Raw genomic sequence first — 13,865 nt, 5'->3', positions numbered from 1 at the left:
ACTCTAAATACACATCCATTACCTTGAATTGCTGCTTTGGGGCAGGAGAGGAGTTGAGCAGCCTCATGGAGTACTAAGGAGAATGTGCCCAAACGAAGCAGTGGCAACCGCAAATATTGTAACCTCAGTATGAAATGCGCATTGTATTGAAGTTGACAAAAGTGAGTTACAGTGGCTGGTTTAGTTTGGTAGCATACGGTTCTTACAGTGGTATTTTTCCATTCTGCAGCCCCCGTGGGCTTTGGGTCAGCTGGCCCTCAATTGAGGCTGACCATCCTGGTTAATGACGATATGGGGAATGGCAGGTTTCAGTGGGACTCACATTAATGGATGTAACCCTACAGTCGCTCTGGGTTTGAATTAGATGCACAATGCAGTCTCAGTTTGGCAAGCACTTGTGCCAGCCTATTGAAGCGCCTCCAAAGGAGAAGGGTCAAAAGTGATCAGAGCAACAAAAGGTGCAGCAGGAGAATTTATGGGCTCACCGGGCATACATAACCTGCATAGGTGCATTAAAAGATCATCGGTTATATCCTATGCATGCATCCTGATGTTTGTAATTAATATTGCAAACACATGCATAATATTTACAAACATTTTCAAGACACACAAAATATTCTGGAAGGAGCTCCTATCTACTGAAAACCAGTAGACTTAATTCTACTAGATCAGTATGTGTCACTCCCATGGTTACAGCAGACACAGGCAGACGACACGCAAACGCTAGCTTGTAGAGTTCAGTTGACGTCTTAGGATATTTTCAGACACTGATCCATCCTGACATTTGACTTCCAGTTAGTTATCCACCATCTTTCTTATTGAGACAAGACTCCAGCACACTTAGCAATGTGGAAACATTTGGATCTCTGTACCAAAAAGTTAGTCCTGATGGAGTATTTTGGTGTAGCCCTCATTTTCAACTATAGTATTTTGGAAATGGTTTTGATTTATGTTCTAAACCTTGATGGACTTTGCTAATTTCCACTACTGTATACATTCATTGTTCCTTGTGGAGAGACCTGTAGCAGGTTAGGCAACTTTCTGACTTTATCCAATTTCCTACGGACTTGCATTGCTGTCAGTTTGATTAACTATTGACTTATTTTCATCTGCCACTTTTCTACACGTTTTGTGGTAGCTGGCTAATTGTTAAATCTTAATGAAATTCGCTGGACCTAAATTTTCAATTACTGTAACTGTGTGGCATTATATTTATTAACGGTCTACCTTTAACTTTTGTGTTTGATCTTGGCAACCCACTGAGTAGAATTAAAAGACCCGTCTCTAAGTTATTTGGTTTGCATCTCTGAAACATTATCATGCGTTTTATGAAAATAGTTAAAACATAAATGCTAAATGGAGATCTCCTCTATAGCCGTGCTCATCTCTGACCATGAGGGACAAACCTTGTTGCTTATGCCAATGACCTATAAAACTATGAATGAATACCTTCAACTCCAGAATATATGTTCTTGCCTTTAGGTTTCAGTTTTATATCCAAAGGAGAAGCGGAAGTGCAGAACTGTGGTTGTGGTAATCACTGCTTCTAAAACCCATTAGAAAATAAATATTTGCCTTCCCAATTCAGTGCGCCAAACATTACATTTTGCTTAACCCCCACATGCTCGTATGGCAAACAGAGAGGAACAACAAACGAACCTAATGGACGATATAGGAGGAAAAATGTAAGGGAAAATGAAAGAGGGAGGGAACATGGGTGTCACAAAGGAACTTTTTAACAAAATATATTTTGTGCCTTCAAATGCCCTTCAGCCTGTAGAGTATTCAAGCAGCAGGAAGTAGTGGTCCTATATAGTTTTCTTGCATGCGTGCTACCATCTGCGGACATTTAGGCGATTTTCGATGAGCCAGAGCAATACATAGAACAAATAGCAATGGTAACTAGGCTTAAATTACATATATCATAACCATTATATGAAATGGAAACACCGGTGGAAAATGCCTTCAGTCATTTTTTTCGCTCCACTCCCTCCTGACAGAACTAGCTTCAGGTGCTGCCAAAAATAACAGGGCTGCTGCCACCTGGTCAGAAATGTTGGACTTTCCTTAACTTTCAGGTGGGCTGGAAATTGGAAGGAGGCTGGGACCACCACCACCCCTGACAGTTCCTGCCTCATAAGCAGCTTTTTTTTTTTCCTGGCTGGCTTTCGTGGAACTAGAGTCTGAGTAAAGAAGTATCTGTGTACAGAACCTTGACAACTCGCTCACCTCCGCCATGGCTAGGAAGGAACAGGAGTTTGGACAAAAAAATCCTACCTACATCACTTATGTAAGAGACCTGGGTAGTGTCCGGCTGCTAACACAACACTTTAATTTGGATCCTCGGTTGGTGATTCTTCAACATTAGAATCTTCCGGTCTAAAGAGAGCTCTAGTTTCCCTGCTCTCAAAATCCCACTGCTTCCTTAGCTTCGATTAACTCCCAGTGGATACCTCAATCAATCTCTGTCACTTTCGATTCCACGCCCCCCCCCTTGACAAAACTCCATTGTTAGTCACTTTTTCAGTTGCATCCAAGCAACATTCTATCTAGACCCATTATGGCACCTTTCTCTGTTCTCTACAGTCGCCTCATGATCTTTTCTGTCCATCTTTTCTTTCTATGAAGTTATAAATTATCCTTCTGAGGATTTAAGTGAAGCCTATTTGCTTAGCAATGTTATTTTCACCACCAGTGTGCAATTGTCTATTTGCTCCCTATTGCAAGGGCCCACCCCCATGAGGATGCCACCTGGAATGCCCATGCGCTCCATTGGTCTGTTTGCACTGGCTCTCCTATAGCCACCAGGCACTGCATGACACTGGGGATGGCCTGCAGTTGCACTAAGATACAGCCTCTCATGACTTCTTCTCCTAAGTCTTTCTTACAGGTCGAGGCAGTCTCCCCTTATACTGACCCTTTAATTTCTTCCATCTTGAACCGCAGTCATATATGGGTCATACCCACTACATTGACTTCTCCTCGATTTGTACCTTTTGCCTCGTTGTTTCAGCTGCTTCTTTGACGTTTACCTGCACTAAAAGTATCTCATCCGGAGAATCCCTGACTCCATATTACAAGAGCCATGCCTGGAGCTCAGTGTGCACCCACTTTATAAACGTGGTTGATTTCACCACCACCCGCTCTCCTCTCCTTTTTCATAAAGGAGCCTTGTTTGTCACCTACAAATCGCTCAACTTTTGGGCCAATCTCCTAACCATTCACTAGGTGAATCTGTAAATGAATTTTCTAGGTAACTGCCTGCTGAACTGCACATAGACAGGCTCCCAACTTTGATAGAAGGGAAATATTTCTGTGGGTTAATGATTCGGAGACCTAATGGCTTTGATTCTTTGGACCAGTCGGACACCCTTGACACGGACCATGAAATTCTCCTTCAGAATAGATGGAGTATTAGGCCCACAAGAATGTTGCCAGATCGTTGCTGGAATCCTTTCTGAAAGGCCACAGAAAATAAGAGATGGGGGGAGGGCTACAAAAACAGTTACATCCTTCTTCCTCCTCTTCCATTTGGGACACCTGAGCTTCAGGTAGTCTATTCTGTTCTTCAGTGAGAACGTACTTCTATTGACTTGAGTAGTGAAATTGTACAATCTGGATTTCCAATTTATGGTTCAGTTGGGGAATGAAGGTTCATAACTGACTGCAGAACTTTGGGCTGGAGCGTGCAGGTGCTTATTGGGGCCCAGCTAGAAAGTCTGCACTGGGAAGTTCTAATGCCAGTCACCTATGTCTGGCACAACAATCCAGGACAGGACCTGTACATTTCCAACATTGAATGTCCATGCAGGTGCATGCTTTGACGGGCTTTCCATTGAGATATATCTCGCATGTGTTTAACGGTTGTAACTGGCAGTTCAGATTAGCTAATATTGCGACATTTGGATTCTACATAGAAAGGAGCCCTCAAGCTGGGTCATCTTTGTTCCCACGGAGTATGGCACAATTAACTAAAAATTTAGGGTACGTGCCAGCGGACCAAATCTCAAAAGGTGGAGGGGGGATAACTTTTTTATTTTTTATTTTAACTTACCTTTATGAATGCCGCCGGCTGTCTTGCGCTCCTTCTCTTCTTGTGTGCCAGCATTCACTGGGACACCCACAGAGGCTCCCCAGCAATCCTGGCGTTGCTCTCATGCTAAACCTAGCATGAGAGCTGCGGCAGGATTGGTCAGACACTGCATGGGAGTCTGTGCAATTTCTCCAACCCGGTTGTGTACCCTGCCGGGTTGGAGAAACCAGAGTTTGCATGTGTTTGGCCAAACATACATGTGCACTTACAGTGCACAGACTCCACTCCTCCCTTCTCACCCATCCTGTGGCCGAGCCTTATTGCTCCCTGCACTTAATGCTGGCTGAGCCAGCAGCTGTAAAATAACTAAATATAGTTTTATTTTATAGCTCCTGGCTCTTTGCGGGGGGGAATTTGGGCGACGCTCCTTCGCCATTGTAAAGGAGCCACCCTACGACGTGCTCCTGTTCAGCCACTACTCGCCAAATTCAGAGATTAATTTAGGGTGCCCTGCCTTGTCTCTTGTGTTGCAGAACGAAGGACACCAGTTTTTCCCTGCTGCTGTTTAGATGTATCCCAGTAAGACAGATGGCTTAATCAATCACACTTTTTCTAGCGTCTTGAACGTAGAGTAACTGGAAGTGTTGGCATTTGAGGGGCTAAGCTAGGGAACACTTTCCTGATCCATATACTGTTCATCATATATCATATGCAAAGAAGATGGAAATTGGCCTTTTCGGTGGGGTATGTTATTAATAATGTTCCGAGTGTACATCTTTCGAACCTGACAGATCAGCTCGTCATGTAGGGTACACTGTGAACAATACATAAAGCCAGCTTGACAATTGACACTGAAGACACCCGTGTCTAATAGCACTTCCACCTCTACGCTTCCTAGGCGATGTCTCAGAGCTTGACTTTACCCATAGTAAAGGTCACACGCGCAAGAAAGGAATTTGGAATAGAGTTAAATGGTACTGTTTGTTAGTGATGCTTGCACGAAAGAAATGCATTGCCTGTTTAGTCATGCAGGATCTTCTCATGTTATCCCTGCACACTGTTCAATATATGGCTGTCTTGAGTGAACATGAAGGCGATGGCCATTGCTTTTGTACATCTCCCAGGCGTGCTGGGAGAAGGATCTTCGTACAGCGCGTTTCCTGTTTTCGCTCTTGGAAATGAGGTTCTGGCAAGGGGGGGCAGGTCGGCGTGTCCCGTTTACCTCCGCACACGTAGTTGTAGCATCTGTAGTCCTTCCAAACAGTGTTATTCGTGTTCCTTTGTGAATAGAGGATTCGTAAAATGTGATTATGCCTGATTAACATTTCATGCATTTTTTCACAATTAAACAGATCTTTAGCCAGGCAAACACTCCCATGAAACGATGGATGTTGGATTTTGCTACGAAAAGGAAGGAAGCTGAACTTCGAAGTGGCATAATACGAAATAATAGTCTCTGGGATAAAGTTATCTTCAGAAAAGTGCAGGTATATTAATGTTGTATCACTATTTGTAATTGATTTGTTTTATATGCTGTCCCCAGAAGATAGACGAAAGTTAGGTGGTACTGTAGCATGTATTTACGGCAGATTTGCATATATGCGTAGTTACATTTGTTTCTCTAGCGAGACTTCTTATGTCGGATTAAATGTATAGAGGCGGCCATCATTTCTCTCTAGGTTACTTTGTCATTTTCTTAAACCAGTCCCCCCCCCTTCCCCCAAAACCCATTATTTAACAAATATTTTCTTGGTGCCAGTATCTTAAATTTCGAAGTTATGAATAAATATTGTACGTGTTTACGCACGCGTACTGGTTTTGCTCATGCTAACTATTCCACACATTAACTTCATGATTGGGAGACAAGACTTTCAATTCTGGACAACTGTGAGCATCTGTTTCGAGGGGTGCAGGGATCAGCATGAAATGGCTAGCCTAGCGGTCTGGAGTTAAAGGTAGAGCTTTAATCCGAGTCTAGTAGACAGGGCTTTTTGCGTCTTGTCTGCAGATGACATTTAAGGGAAGATGTCCATCATAAAGCACATGCGGTCTCCTAAGGATAATCCGCACCCAGAAATCGGTTTGTTCTGTAATCGATATGACAGTGTCGGATTATTGTGTAGACGGAGCTTCCAATCTGCAGCTCCCTTCCGATCAAGAGACTCCTCCCATCTCCAGCTCAGTTTTAGGCTGCTCTTTTCAATGGGCCGTTCAGTTGAATTGAAGGTAGTGGGCATGTGCACGTGGCTGTATGATTGTTTTCTGGCACCGGTCCAACACCTTTTTTCTTTTTCTTTTAGGCCAGTCTTGGAGGTAAAGTGAGGCTCATGATAACCGGAGCTGCCCCGGTCTCTCCGACTGTACTGACCTTCTTAAGAGCTGCTCTTGGGTGTCAGGTGGGTTCCCTTTAGTGTTCTTTATCCTCTACACTTCAAATGTGCGACTTATCTCGAAATGCAATGGTACAATTAGTTTTGGTCTGTTGTAAGGCAGACATTTGATTTTACTAACGTTATGTTTATAATAGTCACTAATAGCGCCTTACTGCCAGCCATCTTCACCCATAGGCCTCTTATTGTGCCACTCACATTTTTCTCCTGGCCACTAAAGCGTATGCAAGGTGCAGTGGGTCATCCCATTTCAACCATTTGCTAACTGCACTGAGTGACAGCTTTCTGCCCTTTAACAAGGACCACGTCTGCACACAGAGGTCCCCCCATCAGCGCAGTGTCTGCTTTTTAAGACCAAAACGTATTTTGGCCACTTTTGGCCACTTTTGTGTTCTTTTTGATTGACGAGGCCCAGCAGCCTCCCCCAGAAAGGTTTGCAAAACACAAGACTAAACAAATAGGCATTGCCAACTGCAAAAGAGTGGCAGACAACCCTAGTACTGTTGGTTTGCCAATGCTTGTTTTTATTGACGCCCGTTGCTTCAGTAGAAGTCACGATAGCACTGCACAACAATTAGTGACCTAAAATGAATACAAAGGGAAAACGAAACTGGCACATTCTCGTGGTATGACCACTGACGTTCTCTGCATTTCGTAAAGGAAGGTAAGGAGGAGTTGTACCTTTCTGCGAAGACATTATGTGCGACGTAGTGAGGGAAAATTGACCGGATGCGTGCGTGTTGTGCTTGTTAGCAGTATGTTGGAAGAATCAAACGTGAGAAACGAAGAACGGCGACAGTCCTGTGCTGCAGCACATGATTTCCACTTGCAATTACGAGGGTTTATGCTGGATAGTTGCCGCAGAAAGTTCACTAAGAAGGAGCAAGCAGCTGTAGGGTCAGTGAGGGGACAAACGTGTCGTGGGTTCGTCAGGCAGTATGTTGGCTGTGAACCAGCATACTCGGGAATGAGTGCCAAAAATGCTAACATAGAGCATGTAAGAAGGCTGATCTGTAGCGTCTACTGGGTGAGAGACCTCGGAGCCTGGCCCCAGCCGTAACCTTGTTAAACTCCTGATTCCCATCCAGAGTCACTGAATAGTTTTCTTTTGGTTTCAAGACGCAGGATCTTTAAACGCGAATTGCAGCAAGTTTGCTCCTTTTGGGTCTTCCTGAGTATTGAGACCCTTCCACCTCATTGCAACAAAGCAGTACATTTTAAATGTTCCCCAAACATCCATTCCAGAATGTGATATCCACAACGCTTTTAGTTTCAGGTAGCACGAACCAGACCCACTGGTGCAGTAGAGTGCTTTACATAATTAGTACAGTGTAATCGCGGTATAACAGCAGCAACACAAATATCTTCGTTCCTTGTGTCATTTTGTGGTAGCACCCTATGGCATTCTAGGCCCAGTGCTTGTCTCTTACGGATTTCTTGGTGTTGATGTGAATTTTTAGCTAGGTGTTCATTGCTCCAGGGTAAAGCCCATCTTTTCTCCTATTCATCCATCACAGCTACTCTAAGTGAGGAGACTCGAAGTTTTAAAGCCCCTCACATTTTTTGTACGATCAACACATCTCAAATCCGTATGGAAGGCATGATGGTGAGTTTAGTGTAAGGCTCAGTAACTGCAGTAAGTGTTTCCTTTAAACAAAGGAGGTTGTAGATCACATGAATGTAATTTAGCCATTAATCTTTTGATTTCATGGCGCTGGGTTTAGTCCGCACAGGTGGTACTTGTACTCGTTACGGTGAAACTGGGTTGAAGTAATTGGTAAAGTGCCTTTGCCTGTACTCTGACAAGGGATCTGTTTCCAGGCCGCCATAATCTGACCTTTTTTCAGGCTCTGGATGCGCATCTGCTGCCTGATTGTTGTAAGAAAAAGTAGAACCTCGAAACCCTAGTTGCGGTTCTGGTTCCAAGTCCTGTCTGAGGAATGGAGGCCTCCACAAAGGACTCGGACGACTGCTGTACAAACAGACTTGGCGTTTGCTTGACAACTAGCATTTCCAGAGGTCAAGAGACATCTGTCTGCTTACTGGTAGAGCTGTATACCTGTCCCGACGCACCTAGAAACCTGCCTGCTGAGAGAAAGAATGATCCTGCACCTCTGCAGGAAGACTGATTGTCTAGGTGAAGTAAGGTTCAGTTTGTCGTGTCTGTGTTCTGTGTCATCCGGTAGAACACAGTGATCTCTGGATGCTGGTGACTGTGGGCCTGATATGTCTGCAGGGGTTCTGGGTGGGAACTATGAAGACGGAGCTGACTGTCGAGGCCCAATCCTTGCAGCGTGTCGAGAGAATCAGCCTGTGCATGGCAGCATCCTCACCAGCATATTGGCAGTGTGGCTATGTCCTCAACAGCAGATTGGCCTTTTGTTTGGCCATATCACCAGCAAATCAGCCTGTGTGGGACTATATCCTCACCAAAGACTTGGACTATTCCTGGCCTCCCCATGACCAAAATATACCAGCCTGTCAATGGCCCGCCCATGCAGGTCCTCCACCACCTGTGATATGCACCATCTGTCACAGAGCATACAACCTGAGCGGTTAGCGAGCCACCTGTCAGCAGAGAGGAGTTCAAGCACGCAGAGGAAGAAGCCAGCTATCATGTAGTGGAATTGCTGTTGGGCCATAAGAGACTGTGTACAAGTATGACAAGTAGTGAGATGTGTCCGAGCTTCAATCGTGCTAATTTTTCTTACCCTGAGGAAGGGAACCCCCTAGATCAAAGATGGGTTGGCAGCAAATAAAGGCACAGTACTGCCTGATTGCACCCAGGGCTGCTAAATTGTACTTGGTTGTGTTAGTGTGTGGTACATTTGCTGTAGTGTGCATTAAAGTATTTTCTTTCTTGAAAGATGAGTGCGGGGTTGGACACTTGTCTTTTGTGCTGTTAAGTGATTGTAGAGCCCTGAGCTTGACCTTCCTCCTTGAAAAGCCTCGAATACCTGCTTACTCTGTTTCCCGCACTTATAAGGGTCAAAGCTTACACACTACTGTGTGTGTATGTATGTGTTTATATACATGTATAAATGGTTGTTTTTGTTTGTCATTATTTGCATTCGTTCTCCCTTTCCTCTTTCATTTTTTCTTTTGCCATTCCACCTTCACTTGTTTTCCACTCAGTTTTCTTTAATTGCTATTACATTTCAATATTCTTTATATCCCAAGTGTACGGTTTCTTCTGCTACACCCCTGCTTTCTCCCTCGGGCTTACCTAAACTGCCCAAGTCCTGCTGTCTGTTATTTCTTCAAAGTGTTTTTAAGATTGCTTTAGGGGTGGTGATGAATCACATAAGGGAAACTGGGGAATGCTGCTAGGGCATGGTCTCTGTTTGGCCACCTGCTGGTGACACCACTGCGAGTATTGGTGACTTTCTTGGATTGTGATACTGAAACCATTCTATTGCTGATTAAATAAATTGCACAGTGAAGGTTTGACATTAAAAACTCAAATCAAATGCGGCTAGCGCATCATTCCATGAAGAGCATACTGTGATTCAGAAACAGGACCACACACTGGCATCCAGTGGCAGATTTTGAGTGGGAAGCTGTTAAGCCCCTGCAATAGAAGCAGTTAGTGAAGAAATGTAGATGGAGAAGACCGGAGAAGGTGTAGCACAAATGAGGGGAAAGGTGAGAGAACGAAAGGACGCACATTATATAGAAAGCACAGCTACAAAAACGTCAGTCATCTGAACACTATTGTCAAGACGGCTATGGTTATAAATGCTTTGGCTACCTATAACCATTTGCCAGATCAAGTACAACATTAATGCTTTTAAATCAATGTTTGCAAACTTCTTTCTTTATTTGTCTACACATCTGGGAAACCCCAAATTGTTTGGCAGTTTGAAAATGCAAATGTTGACAGATTTCCATGTCTGATATGGCCCGATTTATTCAGTGCAACATCTTTCTTGTAATTTGTGAGTGATCTGTAGGAAGGTTCATGTGACTTGTGGCACATTGTACTACTGCAATTTTCATGAACAATATTCCACTGCAGAGTCGCAAATTGTGCCTACATTCACAACGTATTGCTATATCAATACTGATATAAGTATTGCAAGGTGGGGCAGTTACTCCTTGAATTTCGACATAAAGCATAATTCAGACATAAACTATTATAAAGACCTCAAACATAACCTGAAGTTGGTGCCAGTGAGGAGAGCTTTTAGGAGTACCCATTGTGGTAATTGGGGTCTCACTAGACCCTTCAGGTACTGTGTCCACAATGAGAAGATTGAACATAAACCAACTGAACTTTTCTGGACCCACCGTTACATACCAGAATATGCACAGCATGCTAGCCTATAATTTTTAATTATATTGTTTTCTTCACCCTCGCTTTCCAGTCTCTGTTCTCCTCTGCATTCCTCCTCCTTGGTAGCCCATAAACTAATGTGGAGGCCAGTGAATAGAGCGAACCAAGAAGTTAGGGGGGTTGGAGGGGAAGCCATTACTTGATGACCTAGCTATTTCTTTCACATCCCGAGTTAGGTCTTCGATTTGCCTGACTTTGTTACAGGGCTTACATTGTTCATTCCTGCAGGAGACCTATGTCTGAAGACATAGATGACTCTTTCCTATCCACAGCAGGCCATCTTTGTTGAATATGTTTGCTCTCTGCGATCTTTGGCAGTTTTCTTTCGCTAATTGATTCCTCTTCATCTTAGTTTGTAGTTGGATTTCCAGAGCTTTATGAAAGACCAGTCTTTGGTGGAATGATGCCCTAGATGGCTTTGTGAGAAAGGGTGAAAACACAACCCAGGCTCACTGTCCAGTATGCAAAGAATACACAAACTTACTAAAAATGTATGTTTTTGCTACATTTTTGTTAACCAGTCTGTAGGTGCCTAAATATCACCAGTGTATTCTGCCTGTCTTGTATCAGTAAATTCTTTTGGGTTGGTACAATTTGTTTTTTTTCTTGTTGTCTGATCAGAGCTGGGCAGGAAGCCTGTGCGTTGCCCGTTACCTGGCCATATGTTTTGTTTCTCTCCTTTGAAGGAGGCCTTGCCGCATATGCTAGAAATGTAAAGTGTACCTGTGGAATACTGGTGCCAGTGATACAACTGAGTCCGTTTTTCTGCATTCTTGTCGGGTTGGGGGGAGAATATCAATGTTAACAATAAGCTATTACTTTACTGCACACTATTCTTTCAAATTCTGGGCACACATGTAAAGTAGTGCACTTCTGAGAGTGCTTGCTTTTGTGTGTTTGCTCAGGAACCTGTTTAGTAGCTCTTACAGGAGACCCTGTCACTTGAGAGTGACAGTTGTGCTCTGGTATTTAAAGCCGGGAGCGTACGGATGGATTTTTAGTTACATCGTCCTTTGCTGGATTTTTGGCAAGCAGCCTCTTTAGCAGTGATCTGTTTTGCGTATGCGAGTCTGTTCTTCACTTTCACAGGTATTAGTCTTGGGGTGTATCTTTGGCTGAACCTTTTCATATTCTTTATTGGACTTTCTTACCACTCCTTTCCATCCATCCCAACCTTGTCTAATTTTAAGGTATAAGCCTACCAGATAAGGTTAAGAAGTACCTGCTGGACATACAAAAGAGAAGTGCATTTCTCCCATTGCTTAGCAGTGCCTTTGCCTTTTGTCATTCACATTTGCTTACTTTCAATTCCCTGGCTTCATTTGTTTCATCCCGTGCAGCTTGTCCTCCCATAGAGCATCACCGGTTTACCATCTTTGACTGCCTCTCTTGTATTCTTCTGCAAGTGCTCGCTTTTCTGGAACTTTCATTCCTTTTTTGTAAAGCACTGCATGATAGTTCGTTTTCCAGCTGGCTCCCTTGTATACGTCCTGCCTGTGCACCAAGCCGCACCCTCGCAAATCACGGTTACCCTCGCGATCCATGTTACTACTGCCTTACCTGTGTGCAACTGTTCAGCACCCTCATTGATTTCACCTCTGTGGTTCTCTGCAAACAACTGGGAAAAATGTTTTTTGGCAGACTGTGTGGGCACAAAGAAACTAGCGGTGCTCTTAATGGATGAACCAGGGTGGTGACCGATAGGCCAGATGTGGTCAGGCAGCCTGCCCGAGTGTGGCAACGATTGGTAAACGTAGTGCTGTGTAGGGCTGCCTTTCATAGGGAGCTACCAGTATGAATACTTGATCCTCTTCACCGCTTGGAGGCCATTATGAAGTATCAAGAGTGGCAAGAGGGTTGTTGTGATACCTGATGTGACCTGTACCCAAAAGAGACCTTTATCTCCTTTGAGGACACCCAAACGAAGATTGATGTGGGACCTGGCCACTTTTTCACTGAGGGCTTGGCTGTATTTAAAATACATGGAAGACTTTTCCGTGGCTGCTCCTGCACCTGGCACTGTAAGCGTGATGTTGACCTGTGGGTCAGGGAGATACCTGCTGCCTGTATATAAAGCCATGGGGGCAGATGTGACCCACGGGACACTGGACGCAGGAAGTCTGGGATACGAACCTGGGAGATGAGTTGGCGGATTAGGATTAGGATTGGGCCAGGGTGTGTGCATTACCCTGTAAAGTTTCTGGCCTTTCGTGGTTTAAGCTTGTCCACTCCTATTTTCTACATTGTACATATGACTCCTTGAAAACTAAGCCACTTATAGCCTGACCAAGCTTTTTCCTGTCTGCATTGTAATATTGATTGAGCTGACTTTCTGCATCTGGCTTGGGCTTGTTCATTAGTGCATGCTTTTTGGACTCTTGTAGTGGACATGGACTCTGGTAGTGGATAGACTTAGACGCACCACTGCACTGCAGGGAATCCCTCATGGCCCAAATTTGCCTGCTGGGTAATATGGCACGAACCAGGGGGAGAAAGACGTCTTATAAATACCTGCAATTGGGGCTGGTATTAGCTAAGCGACTCATGGCTGTTTCGGGAATGGGACAGAGGGCGCCCACACTGGCCCACTGGTAAAGAGATGCGACTGAGTGGTTCCTGGCAGAAGAGATCCATATTAAGAATAGTGGAGCTAATGATAAGCTACAGAAGGATATAGAAGTGTTGGAGGGATTGTGTGATTGCCTTTTGGCTCCCAAGGGTACATCAAGTGACTAAGATGGATACTGATGGTTAATAATGTAGCTGATTTAAATAATTCAGAATGTACCGGGGGGAATATACTCTTTCCTATTTGGTAAAATGGGTTCCCACAGTAAATCAGCCTTGAGGGTCATGACGTGGAATGCCAGTGGCCTTGGTTACCGAATCAAACACTCTAATCCTACAGTACATCTGTAGACACTCCCCTGATATCGTCCTGCTGCAGGAAAAGCAACTTAAGGAGAATCGATACAGTGCTTAACCGCATGGGATAATCCCACCTGGCCCACTAATTGCTTTGCCTTAAATTCCAGGGGCGGTGGTATCCTCATCAAAACCTTGGTGCCATATACGCCGCAATACACCTGGCATGATCTGGCCACTT

The 13,865-nt window shown here is 44.2% G+C and overlaps 1 protein-coding gene across 6 annotated transcripts in view; it reads left to right on the top strand.

The window, feature by feature from the left end:
- Positions 1-13,865, top strand: part of ACSL1 (acyl-CoA synthetase long chain family member 1) — a 447,768-nt gene that overhangs the window by 299,593 nt on the left and 134,310 nt on the right. For all 6 annotated transcript variants that reach the window (XM_069199542.1, XM_069199561.1, XM_069199552.1 and 3 more), the window contains exons 13-14: positions 5,386-5,520; positions 6,334-6,429. In XM_069199542.1, coding sequence (XP_069055643.1) covers positions 5,386-5,520; positions 6,334-6,429 — 231 coding nt within the window. The remainder of the gene's footprint in view (positions 1-5,385; positions 5,521-6,333; positions 6,430-13,865) is intronic.

The sequence above is a fragment of the Pleurodeles waltl genome, chromosome 1_2 (assembly GCF_031143425.1).
Source record: "Pleurodeles waltl isolate 20211129_DDA chromosome 1_2, aPleWal1.hap1.20221129, whole genome shotgun sequence".
NCBI classification, from domain to species: Eukaryota; Metazoa; Chordata; class Amphibia; order Caudata; family Salamandridae; genus Pleurodeles; species Pleurodeles waltl.
This window is presented reverse-complemented; position numbering and strand designations above follow the sequence as displayed.